General features: G+C 34.2%; 1 protein-coding gene across 1 annotated transcript in view; it reads right to left on the minus strand.

Annotated features, from left to right (window-relative positions):
* The window catches only part of RPGRIP1L (RPGRIP1 like), a 72218-nt gene that overhangs the window by 18659 nt on the left and 29718 nt on the right, over window positions 1–23841 (minus strand). The window contains exons 12-22 of the mRNA XM_057429570.1: window positions 23161–23340; window positions 22412–22529; window positions 21018–21470; window positions 20317–20468; window positions 18425–18791; window positions 15585–15799; window positions 14256–14339; window positions 12915–12983; window positions 11424–11586; window positions 10227–10324; window positions 291–474 (exon numbers count right to left, since the gene is read on the minus strand). Coding sequence (XP_057285553.1) covers window positions 291–474; window positions 10227–10324; window positions 11424–11586; window positions 12915–12983; window positions 14256–14339; window positions 15585–15799; window positions 18425–18791; window positions 20317–20468; window positions 21018–21470; window positions 22412–22529; window positions 23161–23340 — 2083 coding nt within the window. The remainder of the gene's footprint in view (window positions 1–290; window positions 475–10226; window positions 10325–11423; window positions 11587–12914; window positions 12984–14255; window positions 14340–15584; window positions 15800–18424; window positions 18792–20316; window positions 20469–21017; window positions 21471–22411; window positions 22530–23160; window positions 23341–23841) is intronic.

The raw sequence follows: 23841 nt of genomic DNA on the forward strand, positions 1-23841 counted from the left end.
ATAGCCTAATGGTAAAATTCATGCGCTATCAACATATATAAATATATCGTAATGTTACCATTTCACACACAAGCGTACTTCAATTACGCATTTTATAAATGATAATTCCATTTGTTTCTTAAAAAACACCTTTATTATTTCCCAAAATATTTGGGAAACAGAAAGATAAAGTCCATACACAGATAAATGCAGCTATGATATTTAGAGGAAGTAGGCTTTACTGGGAGGCATTTTCATAAGATAGAATTTAAGAGAAGAAACAAGCCTGCTCAGGAATACATCACACTTACCATTGCTATAGTTATAGTGAATCCTCTGACCACTTGTAGGTTTTCGAAGAGACAGTGGGGTCTCCTCTGCAAGGAAATTTGATAATCTGCATTCTACAAACAGCTGCTGTATTGTTTCATCTGATGCAATCTGTGGCTCAGTAAAACCAAGCGATATAATTTCAATCCGGATTTTTTCAGATGCCTATTGAAAAATAAAGCACAAACACGATACAAATTATTTTGTGTTTCTTGAAGTATTAACACAATAAATGTAAATCATTGACTATTTTGTTCATCAACTTTGATTAATTTTGACATAGACACAATGAGATTCTAAAGCCCCAGGGTTCGTAGTTAAGAATATTATTGCAACAGATAACTGATTTACATTTGGCATTGACAATATTTCTGCTGTAGTTGTACTCTACTGCAGAAGATTAGGTTAAGGTTATCTTCATGTACAAGTGAAGCTTTTTTAGCTACATAGCAGAGTGATTTGTATCTTGATCCTGTAACTGCCTGAAATAGTAATATTAGGTTCCAAATTTTTCCAAACAAAAGAGATTTCTTAATGCCTACTGCAGACTATGCTACAAACAGTTCAGTAAACCTCCATCAAGTCACAAAGTAGTTGGTAAAAATAAACACTGTATTTATATGCATTGCAACTTCATATACTGATCTTTCCTACTTAAATCAAGTATACACTTAAAGTTAAAATTAACAGTATAATAGAAATAACATCCAAACTGTTCTTCACCAGAGCCTTTTCTTATTATCTTTAACTAAAATGACATATTCCTGTTGCTTATATGAAATTGTTTCCTACTGTTTTGCAAAGTCTATAGCATTTGAGTACAGATAAATTTTAATAAACTTTATGTATTTAGGTGGGAATGTCAGACTCTACACAATGAGTCATAAATATTTCCCTAGGTAACTGTAAGTCAAAGTAAGAAAAGCCACTATGGTTTCAGAATTGGAGCATATAGGTGGGCAATCAAAAAAAGAAATTCTTCAGAGCAAACAGAACACAATGGAGTTCAGAAATGTCAGAAATACTTTTTTACTCCTTTCTTTTCAAGTTTGTAACTCAATTTAAAATACTGCCCCTATATGGAAATATTTTGACTATAAAACTAAATAGCTTTAAGTAATAAATTATATTAAAAAGATCAGCTTTCTAGATTCACTGTTAGAACTGCAAGTCAATATTCTAATTTATTATGGAGATAGCTTATATTTTTCCAAGCAAATTACATAATTAATCAAACTGAAAAGCAGGTGCATCCTCTTGTAAAAATATCCATCATATAGGACCATTTTCACTGCTGTCAAGCCCCTTCAATATTTGATGAAGTAATTTTTCCCCTCTCGTTTCAAAAGACATTTCCTTTTATTATGTATCCTAAGATACTTTAACTAAAAACCTAAATCTGAATATTTCAATAAGGTTGTTTTATTATTCAGTAGATTCATGGAAATTTTACTAGGATGACAGAGAAAATTCCACACCATTCTGTCTCCACTAATACAGGTACATGGCTTCAGCTGGCAATATTATGGGGATTAGCATAGAATGATGAAATATTTAAAGGAATTTTTTTTCCCTAAAATCTAATAAATCAAATGACTGCCAAATGTCATTAAAGTGATGGTCTTTGACTTGAATATGCTTTTCATATTCAAATTTGAAAAGAAAGAGATGAAAGCCTGGAAAGGTTACTCAGTTTCAACTAATAACCTCAAGCACTCTACATTCAAATGCATAAAAAATGAAATTGGCTCTATTGTCTAATTTCACTTCAGAAACAACTCTTTTCTTCTTGCACTGAGCAGATGTATTAGCATCTGTATTTAAACTGATATGCTGAGTGGTTTTATTCGCCCCAAAGTATTTAGCAGCTATGTCAGACTAGTTTGTACACAGACAGTAGTTTATTAATCCAGTCCAAATACAATATCCTGTATTATAAAGTATTCCTTTCACATATCTTAAAATTTATTTGACATATTTAACACTTGTAATTGCATACTGCAGGCAAAGAATATTAGTTTTTCAAGGACAGCTGGGTAAATCCAGGTATTCTGCTAACTTGTAAGAAAGAAAATAATTGAGTTATACTACTAGAAAACTGCAAGAAAAAATAATAAATTACTGTAAAGATTAACAGTCAAGAATATTTTAAGGCCTAGTTTTATTAATATTAAAAATGAATACAGCATATACAATGGAGCACAGACAAAAAAAAGGTACTTACAAATAAAAAGCACAGAACTGCTTAAGAACAGCACAGCTAGCATTTCATATTTCACTATTAATACAAAATGCTTGCATTATGTAGCCACGGTGAGAATATATATAGCATCCAGTATATGATAGGAATTATTTTTTAAACAACCATTCATATGTCTATGATCTAGAGTGCAGTATGTTGTTTAAATCTTTTTCTAAGTTGTTATTTTTAAGCCTTGTCATTTATTAGGCACAATTCAAGTGCAAAATTGACAGTTTGTCATGACCAATTACTTCCACAGATCATTCTACTTTGACAGGGATAAAATTAGTCCTTAAATTTAGTATTTCAAAGAAAATATAATACGAAATTTCCTCTAACAGTAAAACTGGACACATATAAGATAACTAAATGATTTCAAATACTGTCTCTGAGAAACTGTTTCAGTGCTTTCATTTCAAATAAGGAAAACAAAACATGGACAAGATACTTAGCCTATGTCAATATTCTTTTTTTGACCATTTAATATTGATTCTTTATAATTAACACTACCCAGAGATTGGAAGAATCACTGAACTCCTTCAACGTGCTTTAGGATTTGGTTAAGTACTAAATGCATTGGACATGCCATCAGAATTTGAACTCTCAGTGTAACTTTTCCCATCTTCCTGATTCCTATGATTAAAACCCCTTTTTTTTGAATTCCATAAAAAGCCTTGACTGCCCCCTTCAAGAAGCTATATATTGCATATTGAGATTTCCTTTCTGGTCACAATGAACTGCTGAGACTTTGATGTGAAATTGTAACATTCCAGTTGACTCAGATGGGCCACAGAATAAGTCTGTGTTTTCTGTACAGAACAGCAGCATTGAAAATGCCTTGCTCATAGGAACAATATAAACAGTGTCCTAGTTTTTAACTTTAATAATCCACAGCTTTAACTAATGTATTGACCTTCAAAAACTAAAAATAAACATCTCAACTGTAAAATCAACTTGAATCCTGTATTTACCAGTGCTCAAATGTATTTATGCTTAACTGCTTCACATTTTATGTATTTATTTCCAGAGAACACTTATTCATAGAATCATAGAAGTGTTTGGGTTGGAAAGGACTTTAAGATCATCTAGTTCCAACCCTGCTGCCATGGGCAGGGACGCCTCACCCTAGACCATGTCTCCCAAGGCTCTGTCCAACCTGGCCTTGAACACTGCCAGGGATGGAGCATTCGCAACTTCCTTGGGCAACCTGTTCCAGTGCGTCACCCCCTCACAGTAAAGAACTTCTTCCTTATATCTAACCTGAACTTCTACTATTTTAGTTTAAACCCATTGCCCCTTGTCCTATCACTACAGTCCCTTCACTTGTTCCCTTCTATTTCAAGCAGAGAGCACATCAGTTAAACTGATGTTATCACCAAATAATAAGAAGTAATTATCCATTTACTACCAGTACTTCAATGGCTATCAGTATTATTTGATTGACAAATACATCTATTGAATGTATTAAATGGCCAAATTTTTGTCATCATCATAATGTCAGAACAGAACTGCAAAGGAATGCTGTCACATGAATGCCAATCTAATTTATCTCTTCAGGCACACAAACATCACTCACTAAGTATTTAACAGGTCAGCATCTTAAATATACACATGAAAAATATGTATTACAAAAAAATATTCTAGTCTTTAACTGTATGCAGTGACTTTTTATGTTAGGAACAACATCATCTAATTTTTGATTTTCACCACAATGCTACAGATATAAGAATAGAAACAGCTCTCTGCTCCTTCTCCAAGTGGATGGGACTTAACAAAAGTGCATGCACTTTAGGGTCTTCCTAAGACTTGGGGCAAATAAATATCTCCTTTTTGGAGACATATGAAGGAAGGAAAGCCACATATACTCTTCCCCAGCATCACAGGTTTTGCCATGTGCTAGGAAGAGAATTCAATGGCACAAGGTTAGCATCATAGAAATATTCGATGCAACCCCTTCAGCTCTGTCTGCAATTAAGAACACCCAGGAAAATCTCTCTGTGATAATGAGTACATCTCTGGTTGCTGCCATTTTACCTAGTGCCATTTTATCTAGAGTCCAAATCCATCATTTTCAGAGCATGAATTCATCTTCAGCATCTTCAAAAGTATGAATTACTTGCCACAGCTTGAGACAATTTAATGATGAGATATTGCCTCTTCAGTGCAAATATGTAACACACCCATCAATGCACTGATGTTATTCAGAAAAGACAATTTCTAATTCAATATAAAAGACCAAACATTTTAGAAAATACAAAGGTCTTGAGGAACGTGAAGCTTTCCGACCACAACTATGAGAACTATACGTCTGAACTTAATGTCACATTTGCACTGTGCTTATAATACACCTTCTAATCACTTGAATAATATACTTTCATCCCTTCAATGGCTTGCCTCCCCTACCCTATCTGAAGAATAAACATAAAATTGTTCAGTGTTGCTCCTGATGCTGTTCTTAAAGACTTGGTTTTGCAACTTGCCTGCGGCACTGCCTCAACTAACAGCTTTTAAAGATACATTGTTTCTAGGGTGAATAAATTAAAAAAAAAGCCCACAAAACCAAAACAAAAAAAAAGCAGCAGATCTATCTGGGGCAGTTTGCCAGGTGAGATAAAAATTTCTTTAACTCTTTTATTTTTCTCCCCAAGAACTGGGGAAGGCTACATAAGCAATATTGTTACAGTCCTGAACTAAGCTACACTCATCTCTACTGCAGACTGTCTAAAAGAGAAGGCTTTATATACTTATACTGCTTAGATTCCCACAATTGATTATACCAACAGATAAAATAAAAAACAAATCCTAACCTTATAAAATCTCAAACCCAGTTAGCTACAACCAGTTACAAAATTAAGTAGCTCAAATGCTTTGTAAACTTGCAATTACCTTTCCTTTCAAAAGGAAGCATGACCCTTAAGTAAACAACCATGAAAGAAAATTTCTCAATAAAGAGAAATACATACTTTGTATGTTTTTGGTATGCTAATATATGTCAACACCTAAGTGACATCAGTAAGATGAAATAAGTAGCAGTGTTATGTAAAAAATCTAAACAAATATAATAGGATTTCTGCTTTTGTATATTACTATGCATGCATTTTTCTGTATTGAGATCAGACTTCTGGATGGATTAGAAAAATAAATTGATTTTTAAAACCTGTATTTGAAAGTTAATCCATTTAGAAAAAAACTCCATAGTACAGAAAGAAGGCAGAACAATCAGTGTGGCATTTTCATTTGTTAAGACTGCATCTGTAGTGAAAAAAAATATATCAAATTGGATATTTTTAATACAGCTGTTCTTTTTATTGAGAGATTAATACTTAACATTTGATACTGTGTGTTCCCCTCCACCAATAAAGTATTGTGGGGGGACAATACAGGCATGCAAAAATTAATGGAGTTTGATTCTCTCTCCTATTACCTACAGTGTGAAAAGAAATTACTCTTGGTGCTAGGTATCTCAGCTAATCAAAACTCAAGTTTAGTTTCAAATCCCATCCTTTACTTTTTAGAACTCCAGTTCAAAGAAAAACTCCATTCTAATTGTAAAGTCACCTTAACTTACCTCCACATCAATGAGCTCTGATAAATATAATCTCTCAAGTAAGCAACTGAGGATCATTCACATTCATAAACACAAAAAATATTACCAGCTAGGTTAAAAATGGCTCCTGCTGATGCTTTTCATGTGGGCTTATGTAGCCAGCCTTAAAGCTGACTTTCTACTTAATTTAATATTCTGACTCATTAGTTTTATTTGTTCCCTAACAAGTAGTAGGTTACATAATGACTTAAGATTCTGTTGTTTTGTATAATTTTAAAAATTTTTTTTGGTTTTCTTGGTATTAATTCTCCCTCTTCTTTCAAGAAAAATGACTTGCAGTGCATGCTTCTAATTACTGCTTCAAAGTATATTTGACAAGTGCTAGAAGTTGTAAATCCACCATTCCATACTGCCTATTCAAACTAGACTCAGAATCATTTAGGCTGGAAAAAACCTTTAAGATCATCGAGTCCAACTGTAAACCTAATACTGCCCAATCTACCACTAAACCATGTTTTAATAAGCATTGCTTCATTTTCGAAGCAATTTTCTTTTTGGCAATAAACAAATACAAGTGCTCTTGGTTAAATAAGTATCTGTCTTCAAAACAAAGCACTGCTTTTCCTTTTTAACTGCTGTCATTTCAAACTTCATCAGTGGCAAAAGGCAATTTAGGTCTTTCCTAGATTCTTTGAACTCCTCTTTACTTTAGTTCCTATCTAATAGTGACCATAATAGCAAACAATCACCTTAAAGACAGCGAATGGCGAATGCCCCTTTATAATCTTAGGCCCATAGTAGTCTTTGAAAATATTGACTTGTTTTATTAAATGTGCCAGTTCCAGTTACTTACAGAAGGAAAGTACAAAGCAACTAAGGTTAGATCTATGCAAGTCAGAGAATATGAAAGATTAGTATGTCTGGCAGAGTAAAATCAAGCCAACCCAGCAACATCGTGTAAAATTAAGAACCTAAAAACTTAGCTCTCTAGATTCAGATTACATATTCACAGAATAAAACAGTTTAAGAAAAGCACTAAGCACGCAGAAATCTCCCTGAAGTACACAAAAAGTATACAAATCCTGAAGAAAATAAAAAGAAATCAAGACAGCCAAAATTTAAGACTGCAACATAAATTTTTTTTTTTTTCCAATGAGCACAGGTATCTCATAGAAGGAAATGCACTATTCAAGTAACTGTACAAAAAAGGCATAATAAAAGGAAAAATATTTATTGCTTTGCTATATACCAGCTTTATGCTTGAAGCCTTCTCATCTTTGCAGAAACGTGTTTCAATGGCCAACAAAACCACAAGCAATTGGTACTTTTTAATTGTGTTTAAGAGAAATTTTCATGTCAAAATTAATTTGACCCTGACATCTTAATTTATGGGAACTGATAATGACAGTTTTCAGTATCTGCTATTTGTGCAAGGTAATGCACTCACAGTATCTGCAACTAAAAAGAAGATGTAAGCACGCCTATAGAAAAAATGGGCCCACCACTACATAAATAGTTTTTGCCAGCAATTGCCTTATAGGCACATTTTAAGTCAACTTGGAAGCTGATAGCAGTAAATTTTATTGTGCTAATTGAATAGTTATTATCTCCTGTTAAGGATACAGCATAGACATGGGGGTGAAAGGGAGCAGGGGATGGAAAAGATTTTAGAGTTGTTTTTTTTTTAATGTAAAGACCATGCCAAATAAAATGCAAATTCCCAGTTTTGATGTCTATTTTGACGACCTGAAACAAAGCTTTTAATCAATGTATTATACATCAATTTGATTATGTTAACTTCTGATTATTCAAATGTATGAAATATTCATAGAGAACTGTCCAAACTTTTACATTTCTCAGACTTCTTTTCTCTATTAATTATCATGCCTGGAAGCTTTTTAGAAAAAAAGCAGCAGCCATCAGCCTGACTGAACCTGACAAGCTAGCAAGGCCCAATTACACTGGCACTCTGTGGCACTTTGATGTACTAGAAACGAAAAGAGATAGGGGCAAATCGTATAGCACATTATGTTAATGACTTGATTTAATCCAGCCACTAAACTTTATGTAGCCTGTTAAAAAAGATGCTAACACTAATTACGCCACTTTGGAAAGGAAAGAAGGGGACAAGCATTTCATTCCGACAAAGTGAAGCTCATAAATGTTGTAAATGAAATGAAACAAAATGAAGTAATCTATGATTAATTATACATCATAGACAAGAAGAAAAGAGAAAGAAGTAAGTGGTACAGCTAAGTACTGGAAAATCTGTTAGATACCCTTTATGATCAACATATCTAAGAAATAACCATGAACTGTCTAATTTGCAACATGCAAAAAAAGGAACAGTATGATCTTAAATGGCTTAAACAGTTTGGCATACAACTCAGATTTACAGGATAATTAACATAACGATCTCTAAAAATCACAAGTCTTATTTACAGTGTTTGCGGATATTTAACTCAAAAGATAAAAGGCAGCGATTTTTAATCTTAAAAAAATATAAATTCAATCATAATTTTCACATGTTGTATTCTATAATTAACCCAAGATTTCAAATACGGCAATGTCTGTTTTGACAATACAATCTGTATTGAACGTGTTGTCTTAATAGCTTATAGCTTTTGTTTTTGTATCTACCCTTCTTGAACATGCACTTCGTTACCAGAGAAACAGATCAATGGAGGGAGAGAAGTAGAAATTAATGAACTAAAATGAACCTACTCAAAATCCCCTCAGAAGTGTTCTTAAATAATATTGATAAAATAAAGTACAGGATGACGAGAGATGTGGATCAACCGTATTACAGTTTGACTTAATGATAATGAGTAGCAGACATTTTAGTTCTCAAAATTACAGGTGAAATTTTTTTTCAAGATTTTACCCATAAAAAATGCAATTCTGTCTTCAAAAGTACCTTCTGTGTCTTACTGCAGCATATATAAGTAACAGCTTTTTGAAATCCCTTCTACAACTTAAAAAAAAGGTGCAATAATTCTCATATGAAACACTGCTTCATGTTGCTAATTACTTTGTAAGATGTCACACAGCCTTGAAGAAAGGATTTAAAAAAAAATAAAAATCAAACTACCTCTAGGCTATCCAATTGCAGAACATTAAAGAAAGTTAGGACCAATGTAATAGGACACCCTGGTCCTTTAAAAGGAGGCTAAGACAAAGTAGAGAAGTATTAACTGTTAGAATTTTAAGTGCTAGTTTCATATTTTCTAAGATTGTTCAGTCAATGTTAGTTCTAAAAGTAGAAAATGTTCTTCCTTTTTAGAAAACTATAGTATTGAATTTATTCTACGTAAATTTTCCAAATTCGTATTATGCTGCGTTATTCTGTATATATAACTTTACACTCATCAGTTGCTGGTTTTGAATAAGCCAAGAGAATATTATTACTGTACATGCCCACAAATAACAATACACTGAAGTGACTGAATCCTGTACCTGTACAAACCTTATTGAAAACAAACGGTCAGTTCTAAAACTGAACAAAAAGAAATCTATGGATGAACTAAGAAACATATGCAAGGTTTGTATGTCATTAACAACCCCAAGCTTATGCAACTGCCATTTCAACAACATTCAATCAAGTCAACATACTGTGATGATGTGGGTAGCTTAGCATTATAGATTTATGACAGGCCCTGACAAGTGATATTATTCTCTTCTTCCTCAGAAAGCATTGCAAGAAGCAGAAAAAGCCCATTTCCCAACATAAAGGCAACAGGTAGAACTGAACAAGATTCAGGTCTTTAGACATTCACATTACAATAGTTATCTTCCCTTAGGTAGATTTTGTGCAGGACTAATATTTGACTTTGGATTGAAACTAATAAGAAAAGTCTAATTCTAAGTGTGTATGACAACAGTGGAAAAGATGACAACGAATTTCCCCATTAGAAAAAACATCTATAAATCACATGCACAATACAGGCACATTAATTTTCTTTTTCTTTGTGGAAAGGTGTCTACTTAAAATGTAAACAGGAAAACACATTCATTGAAAATGCCTATGAATCTAACCTTAGCTATAAGCAAAGCTACTCTTAGAGAGCATTAAGCTTAAAATATTTTTCTTAGACTTACCGTATAATTGCCATAAATACTCTGACTCACCTGTTTAATATTCTTGGATAGTGGACATGAAACAATACAGTCATCACTGTCAGTTATTATTGATTCAATGGCATCATTTTCTTGTCTATCATCTTGATCTGCAAAAGTAAAATCAACAGAGTTAAATCCCCCTGTATCTGTAGTCCATCTGCGACTTGCTGAGAAACCTGATAGCAATATATTTGCTTTTCTAATAAATAAAGGGTAAGTGCCAGGTAAATCTTCTCTTCCTTGCAGAAGATTAATACTGGCAAATCAATGACCTTTACAGTCAGCTAAACTGTATATTTTTCCGATTTGCTACCAAAAATAGTAATGTTTTCCAGATGAAAATTGATGACTGGAATGATAGAAGTCCTGTGATGAACTGAAGTAAGAACAGTTAGCTTTATATAAGAATATGGCCTGAATTTGTGAATTTCCTCTGACTATGTTGAACATTCTTCTTTACACGCGCACGGTGTACTTTTTTTTTTTTTTTTAAGTAGATCTGTATAAACGCGTCTTGTTTTCTAAAACATTCAGGTCTCTTTTCTCTGGAGAGAATTACTTATAAACACAATAGTATCCAACATCATGTTTTTCCAATTTTTCTAATGAATTCTTATGTGGAAACTGCAAATAACTGAACATAAACTTTTAGTATCTTGCTTGTGCTTCAAACTCAGTACTATTGACTTGGTTTATTAAATGATAAACAGTTGAATCTTGCTGGTGGAATAGTAAGACCTGGCTTTTATAATCTTTAAATAAATCTGCCTCTAACAACTTTATGCCACAGATGTGATAATACATAGTACTCCTCTCACTGTCTGAAAGAATTTCTGATATCGGCACTGGCTGTTACCTGCAGAGAAAAGGAGCATATTCATTAAAATATTCTTTAGAACAGCACAGTTCTAAGGGAGAATATAAAGACATTTAAAATAGAAGCCAGTTTTCTTTCAATATTTTATGAATCTAGGTCAGATACCAGATTTTTGCATTCAATTACAATACAGTTTCTATTTGGGAAGAAAATAACACCACCATTTACGCTATCCAGCTTCAGCTATAAAGTACACCAGAATACAATTTATGTGATGAAGCTTCTCATAATGAGGCAGCTTCCACTGCTAGTAAGAAAAGCTTAAGAAAATTCAGAGACATAGATTTATCAAGAAAACACAGTTACTTATTCATAAAAATGAATTCTACCTTCTGATTCCAGTTCTTCAGTTATTTCTGTCTCATCTCCAGAGGTAACTGAGCTTTGGTTGGCCATCTGTCCCTCTGACAGATGTGAGGGGTCGTCTTTTTCCTGTTGATTTTCTTCAGCCATCTTCTTCACCATATCATCTGCTAGCCTTTCTTGTTTAACCTCCTGTATCTGTACCACATCACAACCAGATAAACTTACAGTCTTTGTAACAATCATGGAACAGTAAAATTTACTAAAGTTCAAAACTTGAAGAGAGTTATGACTCACATTAATCATACATAGCCTTTAAACAATTATATTGCTTATGCAGTGCAGGAAACAATGAGAAATTGTCAAATTCAGTAACAAATAATTGATATAGAAGACAAAATTCTCTAATGATGCTTATTTGTGAAAACATAACCATTATAATCATTTGGTACCTGTCAACTTATATACAGACTGTTATATTTCCATATTCACTTATATTTCAGCTCTTTCAGTCAAGACTCAGCCCAAGAAACCCAAACCAAACCAAACCACCACCACTGTACTCAATTAGCAATTTTACAGCTTAAATCGTACAGTATTTTCCATTTCAAAAGCAAACTGAAGTGATACAAAAGAGAAGTGGCTTTGCTACAAACTGCAAACACGTTATCTAAGGTAACCTACCTTTAGTGCATAAATTACTCCAAAGTAATTTTATTCGCTCCTCTCTCTTCAGGTACAACTACATAAAATACTACCTCATGAACAGATATAACATTACAGACATGGCATCTTCCATGGAAATTTACTGGAGACCTATGCATTGTTTATTATCCAACATTCTCCTCTTGGACTGAATTTTCCACAGAGACACTGATGTTTCACTTTCCACCCTCAGAATTCATGAGGTCGTGAGGTAAATTTCAGCTATTCACAGAACAACCAGTTTTTCCAAAAAGGGACCTGAAGAGTTATTTCTATTCTAACACATCTGGAGCCACAAATTATTTCTATTCTAACATATCTGGAGCCACATAAAGCAGAACAGTGTTAACACTTATGAGTCTTATTCTGTAAAGATTATCTTTGAAGTTTTCAAGCTGTAAGAAACTGACTTTATGTCTCCTTTATGCTCTTCCTTGGCACAGATGATATGCCACACCAACTGTTTTAGGGAATGTCTGGCCATTCTTTTTAATTCCTTCAGTGCAATATTCCAAAGTTATTCCATTTCTTCTTCATTCCACCCCCCACCCCTACCTATATAATGGTAATTTCAAGAGGAAAGACAAAATAAACTTCATCCAAACAAAGAAGTGATGAGATTCCTCCCTTTCTAATGGCAAAAAAAGATTGTCATCACAAGGAATTACTTTTTTCATATTTCAGAGATGTTTTTGTGATCTTACTTTACAGTAGTTTGTTTTTTGATGCATGATATAGAAAAGAAGTAACATATGTGCGGAGTTCAAATGCAGTGTATTACATAAACCCACAAAACCTGAATAATCTCACACCTCTGAAACACTTGGCACTCTTGAAGCCTTCATTTTCTGCACAAGTTCCATGTTATTTTCAAGAGAGCCCTAATTTATGGGTGAAATCAGGGGAAACCTTTAATACATAGCAGACAACACACAAAAGTAAGTATAAATTTAGAGGTAGAGAAGCGTTTGGATAGGAAATTCTGTCCTCCTTTGCTTTCCTGCATTAGCACTGGTGTGTCTATCCTCTGCTATAACATCTGCCTGTGAGGCTGGACAATTCTGACTAATAGTTTGGGCAAATCAAACACTCATTCCACTGACTAGTGAGTCTGCTTTTCTGGAAAAAACTATTTGCTTTGGCATGTGTCACATTAATAACCAAGAACTAGATTCTCTGCTATTCAGAAAACAAACAGGCAAATGAAATACTGTTCCTGTACAGTTTTAATCCATTGAACTTCTAATTCTCACGTATCAGAGAAGCACCATCTATTTCATTATTTAGTTCTAACAGTATTTTTACCTCTAACCAGGCATTGAGGCTTGGATTTTTAAAACATCTAGGGGAGCTGCCCAACCAGTAATGAAGATTTACTATGGAGACTGAGTAGCTGTCTCCCTCAGAAAATCCTAGTTTGTGAAGAATTGTCCAGCTTTGAGAAGTTACTGTTTGGCCAGCTCAATAGAAATATGTTGTGTGTAACTTTATGGCAAACATTGCATTTTTCCATATCTAAGCTCTCAAAAGATTTGATTTCACCAACATTTGAGTTATTATTATTTTTTATTTAATAAATACGAAAGATCTACTTAATTCTTATTTCCAGTCTATACTGCATGACTCAAAACAACATTCTAGTTAAACTAAACAATAGCAGAACCACCTGTGAATTGTAAACTGATGTTAACATCATTTTCATTGTATGTGTAATCTCAGATGATGAACTGTGTCAAACTGTGTATCTTGTTAGCACAATACTCAGTATCTGTTTGGATCAAGCTGGTTTCTTGAGCCATTTATATGTCCATGCAAATGGTACACTGTACAAAGACACTTAATAAGCCAGACAGCTGAGAAACACACTGCACAGACAGCTGATTTGTCTTATTAGAATCTGTCCTGTTTATGAAAGTTGAAGCTTGTACGCTGTGGAGGACACCAAGCAATTCTGTGGGAGTCACACAAATATCCCTGTATTGTATCCCTCACCTATATGCAGTACTATGCTATCATTCATTGGCTGGGACATTCCAGTCTTGCGCTGCTAAAATAATTGAGTATTCTGTATTATTAGCTCTACGAATTGTCCACACTGAGATGTTAGTAGCTTTTCTTTCTTCAACATGCATGAGAAAAATACTTAAACTTACTATCATCTGTTCTGTACCAAGATCCAGGAAAGATACTTTCTTCTCTGCTTGAGCTGCACACTGCCTTCGTTTGGGTGTTGGTTTCTGTAATAAAATAAACATAGCTGAAGACCATTTATTGCCATATTCTGATCATCTTATTTTAGAGATGGTTGGAAATAAATTTTGAGGAATCTTGAATTTTCTCAAAGCCAAATCTAACTGCACTAAATTCAATTCTAAACAGGCAAAATGATGTAGATGCTGTTTGAATAAGCAAAACTCTGCAACTGCAGATACCTTTCAGAATTCAGCCACAAATGGATATAAAACTCTACAGAGCATCTACGGAATGCAATATGAGTTCTAGGTAAGAAACAATTGTAGGACTCAAGTTAGTGGTATCACGTATGCGGCAGAATGATTTATTATTATCCTTTATGGAGTGCTTGATTTTTTTTCTTGTGTAGGCTTAGTGTACCTTTGACACCTTTCCTTATGCCACTCCCCTTGGAAAATTTTAACACAGAAACAAAAACAAGACTGTTAATAGCTGCAAAATTAAAAAAAAATCCATAATTAGCTGTGTCATGATATTACAATAAAAGACAAAAATAACAAAGTGGTTTATTACTCTTCATGCTTTGCTTATTAACATAGAGATTATCCTCCATTTCAACTGATTTTTACACACACACACACACACACACACACACACACACACACACACACACACACACACACACACAAGAAATCTTTACAGTACTTTTAATTTCTGAGTGATTTTTAAGAAGCTATTTGGTATTAGCACCATGCTCCAGACACCAGAATAACAAACAGCACAGTGCAGATACACCTATGTATCTATATATGCGGCTTGCGTATGGCTGATTAAGAATTGTTTGGCTCAAAGCAACTCCAGCTGATTGAGTTCTGTTCGAGCTTCTAGGAGACCATAGAAAAAATAGCTGATTTCATGACTGCCCCTGAGGTTACACAAGCAGTGACTACATTTTATGCAGGTCATCTACATTGGAAAGAGAATTAATAAGCACTAAATTTATAGGGAAGACATTTAATGGATGTTATATCTCCTCCCTTTCTCCCCCCACCCCCCCACCCCCTTTTGCTAATCAGCTATCTACCAGTATAAAAGACTTTAAAAAGTTTTGGACACAAGAATGATTTTACTTCCCAAAGGAAGTTGAAGATGGTAGTTATATGAAGTATTTGGGGCATGCATTTATTTTACAGTAAGGACAAATCCTGGTCACCAGGGAAAAACTAAATGACCTGCTGTAACATCTCTTTTGTATCTCTTAACTTCTGTGAGTTTGTTAAATTACTTACTGTCACCAATGAAGTGAAAGAAGGAGAAGGGACTGGAGTCTGAGTTTTATCCTCAGCTAGTAATTTAGTTGCCATTGATTTCTCATTTTGAATGTAATTTCCTAAGTCTGCAGCCATTGGTAATCCACTTGGTGGCAGGTAGACATGTTTCCATTTTAATTCAACTGTGATGGTACCAGCAGCATGTCTTTCAGAATCTGTTAGTTCAAAAATACCTGAAAACAAAATGTAAATATCTTCTCTATCTTATTCTATACCTATACAAGAAAACACAATGCAAATCTGAATGGGATTCAGGAATTAAGTGACTTAAAAGTCTTAATTTTAGAAGCTAATAGTGTCAAAATGCCCAATATAACATTGTGGACATTCAAAATACAGAATTTAAAAGGGACTGGATTACTGAGTTAGTTCAAGATGTCCTGTAGGTTCCTCAGATAATCCAATACCAGATTATATTGTTATTGACATCTTTCAAAAGATCTAACTAAGACACTTCCATATTTTACTAACTTTTGTTAAAGAAAATGTAAGTTTTAAAAGTATGTGAGTAGCTAAACCTATCAAAGAAGAAATACACTAAATTCACTTACAGATTTTATCCTATTCTCCATTTACATTGCATAATTATGGAACCATATGTTTAAATTATCTTACAGTTGGCAATAAAATAATTAAGAAGCTTTTATATTCTAAACACCATTATTAACGGGTATCAACTTGCAGGGAGCAGTTGATGCACTGAAGGCAGAGCTGCTATTCACACTGTAGAAAAATGGCCTGACAGAAACCTCATAAAATCTGACAAAACCAAATGCAAAATCCTGCATCAGCCCAGGATTCTCAAACAGCAGCACAAGGTTGGGGGCTGACTGGCCACATGCAGCCTTGCAGAATAAGAGCTGGTCCTGTCTGACAAATACAAGCCAGTGAGGATGGGTGTTTGCAGCAAAGAATGCCAACTACACCCTGGCCTGTATTAGTAAAAAGGCAGTCAAGCAGGTCCAGGGGTGTCACGATTTCTCTCCAATACCTACGAGATGGCACTTATAATACTATGCCCAGTTTTAACTTCTCCAGCACAAGACACTGGCATTCTGGAACAGGTCCAGTAGAGAGCTGCAGAGAACTTCAGGGCAGTGGAGCACATGGCATAGCAGAGGCTTAAAGAAGTGATCTGCTCAACTTTCAGAAGAGGAGGCTCAGTGGGGATCTTACTGCCACCTAATAGAAGGATGAGGAAAAGACACAATCAGAGGTGCACAGCAGGAGGAAGACAGCCTACAGGCACAAGCTGAAATATGGGAAATCCCATCTCTGCAAGATGAAAGTCTTTATTATGATGGTGATCAAACGTAATTAGCAGTTAAATTCAGTCAGTGCTAGACTGATAACATCATTCCAATTATAATAATTTATCAAATCATAATTATTCTGTACCTGGGCCAGTACCAAGAACAAAAAAGGGATTTAAAAAAACTTTCATAGGGCCAGGGTAAACTAATGTTTGGACACACATTCTTCTGATTTTTTTTTTTTTTATTGTGGATTTTAAAGAAAACATTCACTCCTTTCTCTTAAATCTCAGAAAATGTCAAGAAGAGAAAAAAATTCTATTATTACTATCCACTCTGTAAGGTACAGATTGGACTTCAGTTCATGGATAAATCACAAATCAAACACCACTTTAAAGTTTGAGTTACAATCCAACAATACTGGAATGTTCTGTTAGTACTGTCTTAGTAAATAAGAGATATTACATTATTTTTTTTCTCTTCCTGGGTCTTTTTTTTCTCTAGTGTTTGATGTTTAATATTTACATTAAAAAATCATTTATCAGTTCCACAGCTCTGACAGCTATTCACTAGCCATGACTTAAGTAACACTGAGATGCAAAATTTAATTCCAGGATCTCACTGGAGTTAAAATTCTGTCAGACAAGAATGATGAAGGTTTACAGAATCACTGAGGTTGGAAAAGACCTCTCAGATTACGAAAACCAACTGTAAATATAACATTGCCAAGTCCACCACTAAACCATGTCCCCAAGTGGCACATCTACATGGTCTTTTAAATACCTCCAGGGAAGGTGACTCCACCACTTCCCTGGGCAGCCTGTTCCGGTGAAGGAAGATGTTTTTCCTAATATCCAACATGAACCTCCCCTGGCAAAACTTGAGGCCTTTTCCTCTCATCATATCACTTGTTACTTGGGAAAAAACAGAAAAGAAATCGTCTTTCAGGTAGTTGTATATAGCAATAAGGTTCCCCCCTCAGCCTCTTTTTCTCCAGATTAACCACCACCAGCTTTGTCAGGCACTTCTCACTTGTGCTCCAAGCCCTTCAGCAGCTTTGCTGCTCTTCTTTGCACACGCTCCATCACCTCTAATGTCTTTTTTGGGAGCCAATGTCCCAAACTGAACACATTATTTGAGGTGTGGCCTCACCAGTGCCAAGTACAGGAGGATCATTACTTCCCTTGTCTTGCTGGCCACACTATTTCTGATACAAGCCAGAATTCTGTTTGCCTTCTTGGCCACCTGGGCACAAGCTGGCTCATATTCATCGGCCATCAAACAGTACCCCCGGGTCCTTTTCCACTTGACAGCTTTCCAGCTACTCTTCCCGAAGCCTGTAGCATTACATGAGGTTGTTGTGGCCCAAGTGCAGGACCCAGCACTTTGCCTTGTTGAACCTCATACAATTGGCCTTGGCCCATGGATCCAGCCTGTCCAGATCGCTCTGCAGAGCCTTTCTTTAGTTTGATTCTTAAAGAAATTTAAGGAGTTATAAAAGAGGATGTAAAGATTTTGTTAAGTTTAAAGAAGTCTAATTCTTACCTGAGATAGATCTGTCATGTGCTAAAGAAATAAGAGGCACATTGGCTTTCCCTACATAAGAACCTTCTTCCGTTTCACCATCATCAAATACATAAAAGGTTACAGATTCTGATTTTAGGTACCGGTCTAACTCTGCATTCATTGGCACTTGGAAACACATATGGTCATCTATTTGTGGGTTGTTGTTGCTAGCAATGATAGGAGTATCATGGTCTGCAAAATCAAAGAACTTGTAGACAACATAAGGATTTGGCTGAAGATGTTTTTTTCGGGATTGTAGATTGTTACAACATTTTATTGTAATGTGGAGTTCATTTAAATTGCCATCTGTTGAAGTGCTGACTTGGGCAGTTCTGAGTATCTGCTGCTTTAAATGAAAAAGAAGTTAAATTAAAACCATTAGAATTCTTATGCTGGTGAACTCTAAGAACTATATAAATAGAACAAATGACATTCTTTCAGCAAGACTCCAACTACTGTTTAATTTAAAATGTCAAAATATTACTTGTTCTATAAATTCAGTGACATCTCTTGGGTTGTTGTTATAAGAAAATATGAAGTTAATCCTTCCAGGTCTGTGATTGTTTGCTTTATTTTTCTGAAGTTTTATGATCTACTTGTCATTTGATTATCTACAAAGCAGTGAAGACCACAGTTTTAAGAATGATTCATATCTAGTGCCACTTTGAAGTGAAGGATTCTGACCTTGACAGTTATTCTGTAGCAAGAATTTTTTATAATTGTAGTCCCTTTTATATATGTATACTTTTAAATAATTAAAATTGCAAAGCAGATTCCTCTGTTTTTTGCTTTCTCCCAAACCTTTACCTACATAAACAATTTACAAAAACTAGAACTCAACATGTGAAGAGTAATAATTAGTGTTTGAGGTAAATTAAAAATCTCAATGATATCACAGGTTGTTTTGAACTACCTATCAGTATGACTTGTACATACCGTGGAAACCATAGCTGGCAAACTGAAAAATTAATTTTAATAAAAACTTAAAAGATTAAGAAGAAAACAAATAATATAACTATCTTAAATGAGTAATCCCCAGCTATATGTCAAAAGGCTCTCTTTTACTGTACTGTATCACAGCGACTTTCATTAACTGTATATAATTATCTTGTTTGTGAAGCCAGAATCCTGTAAGGTGTATGGGGAAACATGTATGAATTTGATTTTGTGCAATAAAATGTTAAATATTTTGTTCAAATAATCCACACTGAAATAGCTAACGTGAAAGCCAAACATGACAGTTTGCACCTATAAGAATACTATTTCTGGCTACATACAGCATTGGGGAAAAAAAATAATTATAGCTGTTTACATACAGTTCATGTTTCCATGATTTCTGCTCCTGTACAGGACAGAAAATTATTCATGTATGTTTAACTAATGAAAGCTTAAATTTTGGAACACACAACTGAAGCTACTTTAGCAGCTGCAGACTGACAGAACCCTTAATATAATGCAACCATCTGCTACAGCTTCATAACTTTCAGTTTCCACCATGAAACATTTCTGAAAAGTGGTGTTTCAAGCAGTTCTACAGAAGATGTTCTTAATTTCTGCCATTTTTCTTATTTTATTTTCTCCCACATAATCTATATATTTCAGTTGCCATGTGTGAATTTGCACTTTCACGTTAATTACAATAAAATGTTAGAAAATCTGGCACTTGGAGGCTAAATAATATAATAATTTTAAGTATTCTAGTGAAAATTTTAATTTCCTAGTGAATCATTCCACTGCTATAAATACTTTACAGTTCAAGAACCTTTAACTTTTGTTAACCTTGAATGTATCAAGACTTAAACTTTTCAAAATGAAAAAGTAATATTCAACAGTTTATTTTATCAAAATATGAAGTTCAAACACAAACTTACCTGGGATGGTTGTTCATGTTCCCTAAAACTGGTGGTTAAATACCCCAGAGCCTTTGACCTCTCTTTGCAGAGACTAACAGCTTGATCCATAGGAATTCGTAACCTAATCCAGTATTCTACGGTACCGTAATTTTGAATGTTTCCTTTGATTCCTACGGAATAAACACATACATGATTGCATCAATTTTTTTTTCAACATTAAAGTTCTTAAGTCAAAAGCTAGGAAATGCCACAATTTGAGGATTAGTTACCTCACCACTATGTATTATGACAGCATTACATGTGTAAAGAATTTAATAGATCTTTAAATGAAGTAACCCTTTGCAAGTAATATGTATGTAAAACAAAAAAAAAATCACTTATTATTTTCAGACAAGATTCTCTAATGCCATTTCCAGCATGTCACAAACTTCTAACGTCACATGCTTCAGGATTACTATATTAATACCATCTTTGTTCTCAGCCATTATGGGCAAAATTGTACCTGTCAGAGCTTTCCCACAGCTGTAGGTGAAACCATCAGAACATGCTGCACATCCACCAGGAAAAATCATGTTGTTGAAACTTTTTTGTTTTTCCTTTTGAAACAGTAATACGTGAATGCATGTTACTTGCTACTTAATACGTACTTAATACTTAAATACATGTTATTTGTCACTTACAACACTGTATCAAAAGGGTATTTTTGATATGTTAATTACCAACTAAATTCGCTGTGCTGTAGATCTTCCCATTGTTTTCCAAGACTTTGTGAAGCTTCAGTTGACATGCAGCAATTGTTTCATAATCTGTGCCATAGGCATGATGAACCTCAAATGTGATGCTGTTTTGCTGCATATAGTGCAAAAAGCAGTCATCAGCCTGCACGTGATACTGAGAAGTGAAGTCATATGATGGGGCAGGCCCATAAACTATTGGGGTTGCCTGAAGTTCGAAGTCATAGAATGAGTAAGTACAAAAAGTTGCAGGTTCACAGACACCAAAAGCCTGCGTAACTGCAGAAGAGAAGATCACTTTGCTGATATGAATTTCAAAAAGGTTCTCTCCTCTTTGTAAATACAAAGTTTCATCAAACTCATCCATTGGATCACCTGGCAATATTTCTGGTTTGGATTTATATGGTTTTGTACCATAGATGATATCTCCTAGTTGGGCTGCAACAAATAAAATAAAATAGAGCTATAAAATGACCATCTTGTTTAAAAATCAAGTGTAATTAATGACCGAATAGAAAGGAAAAAAGCATAATCTAATTATATTAACAATGTTACTTTCTCAAAAGGGTTGCCAAAAAAGTAATTACACATTTAAAGTCATATATCTGCTGCTCATTTAGCACAACCAAGACAACAACCAATATAAACTGATATTTACCGCAACAACTGACAACAACCAAGAATACCTTCACAATGTTGCTGCTTCAATATACATAAAAATAGACACAGGCCCCTAACAATTATTGTCAGATTACTAGGGAGTTAACAAGCAAAAATTCAGAAGTCTCATGCAATGATCCAAATAAGTATGACTATGCAAATGAAAAAAGAGACTAAAGATACATATGTTGGTACGGTTGAACTATATTTGCCAGGGGAAGAATACATTTGACCTCTGTCCTCTGTAATATCCCAAGTGGACAGAATTATCAGCAAAGATCTTTATATGTAAGGATCTTAGACACTGAAGTCATTAACCAACATTTTAAATCCATCAGATTGAAATATTTCATTGGCATATTATACCATGATTTTGGGATTTTTAGCAACATATGAAATTATTATGTAATGATAGGAGAGCAAAATAAAAGGTTGACCATAAATGTTCACTGAAAAAAAAAATTATCTAAGTTTGGTAGTTTCATTCTTATTCATCAATAGCTGCAGCACAAACTGCTTTGTTAAATTTTGTTTGATTAATAACTTCATCATTTAATTCAATGACAAAAAAACAGGTAATTCTCCATGAAAGAAATGACCTTTTACTACTTTTAAGAATGGAAAAATGTTTCAAAGAAACACTGAAGAAGAAATCTACAACAATAATTTGCAAAAAATGAAATACGAAAAAAAAAGAGAAGAATGTACTTGGAAAATACCTTCCAGTTTTCTGATGCGTGCAGCTCTAATATCAAGAAGATGGACATACTGTTCCAGTTTTACCTCATAGTCTTTTTGTAGACTTTCCATCTTTTGTGTTACTGCTTCTACTTCATTCTGAAAAAAATTGGCATGTAAAAAGGACTTTTGAGGCTTGTCTACACTACTGCTGCACATGCTTTCGCCTACAGGTTAAAATACAGTTAGATTTGAGAAAAGTACACAAAAACAGCAGCAATTTTTAGCTCAGTAATACAATACAGCCATCAGTTGAAATTGCAGCAAAATCTAAAAACAGTATTATGACAAACTAACTAGTTATGCTTTCAGGACAGAGCTCCTAAGAAATTTTTCTAAGGATTTTGTTATTTTAAACTTAGATTAATTGAATGAAAAGTCAAAATATGATTTGCAATTACCCAGCTCAAGAGAGTAAAAGCAAGGTGCTCTGGAAAAGGAAGATTATTTGATAATACACTTACTGTTTTCCCTGTGAGCACCTGATAAGAGCCCAGAGATAATTCCAAGAAAGGGATCTGACCAGGGTGGATTAAAAGACTAAAATTAAAGTAATTTGGATCTCATGCTTCTAAACAACGCTTTCAAAACCTGCAAATCTTATGTTAGGTTACCTATAAACAGACTGGCTCTGTTGCTGAACTTGCAAGTCTTAATTACAAAAAGTTTTAGGGCTACAAATGCTAAAAATGTTAGCAGGTTATTTTCCACTGTGAGCAGAATTTAGTACCTGGTAATCTTTGTTAATTTTGTGTTGCAGAATTAACATATTCCTTGTCTTTTCCAGTTCTTGCACTGTTTCTGCATGTGTTAGTTGCAGCTCCCGCATGGAATGCTCTAAATCTTTACGGTTATCATCTTCTACTTTTTCCAAAAACGCAAGGTCCCCATTTTGCTGCTGCTTGTGAACCTGGAGTAAATTTGGAAAATTACTAAAACACACTTTTGCAAATATATCTGGAAGTATTTGTTTTTGGTTAAATATAATACTGGATTATAGTTTTGGAAGAACAGTAAGCATTATTTGGTAACTCTTGAGCATGTAGTAACGCAAAAAAATACAAATGACGTAGATCAGTGTCAGGATTGTATTCTGTAATGTCATCTTGTGATTATCAGGAATCAATTAAAATGTATGAGCTATTCAGAAGCAATCACTCCTATCTAGTGAAAATACGAACCCCTAATCAATAATCCCGCTTCAGTGCATGTACAAAACTTTATTGCTATTCTCAAGTCCACATTGTTTCTGTTATTAATACTGGAGTTTAAATTTTCATCTGGGTTTTTTGTTTGTTTTTGGATTTTGTTTGTTTTACTTTCTTTTGTTCATTATCTTTATAGAATTACCATTTGCATTTCAGTAGCAGAAAAAGATACCATTTATAGTAAACACTTAAGAAAATAAACC

The sequence above is a fragment of the Pezoporus wallicus genome, unplaced genomic scaffold, assembly GCF_028554395.1.
Source record: "Pezoporus wallicus isolate ANWC-B61680 ecotype Strahan unplaced genomic scaffold, APGP_CSIRO_Pwel_v1 contig_13784, whole genome shotgun sequence".
NCBI lineage: Eukaryota > Metazoa > Chordata > Aves > Psittaciformes > Psittacidae > Pezoporus > Pezoporus wallicus.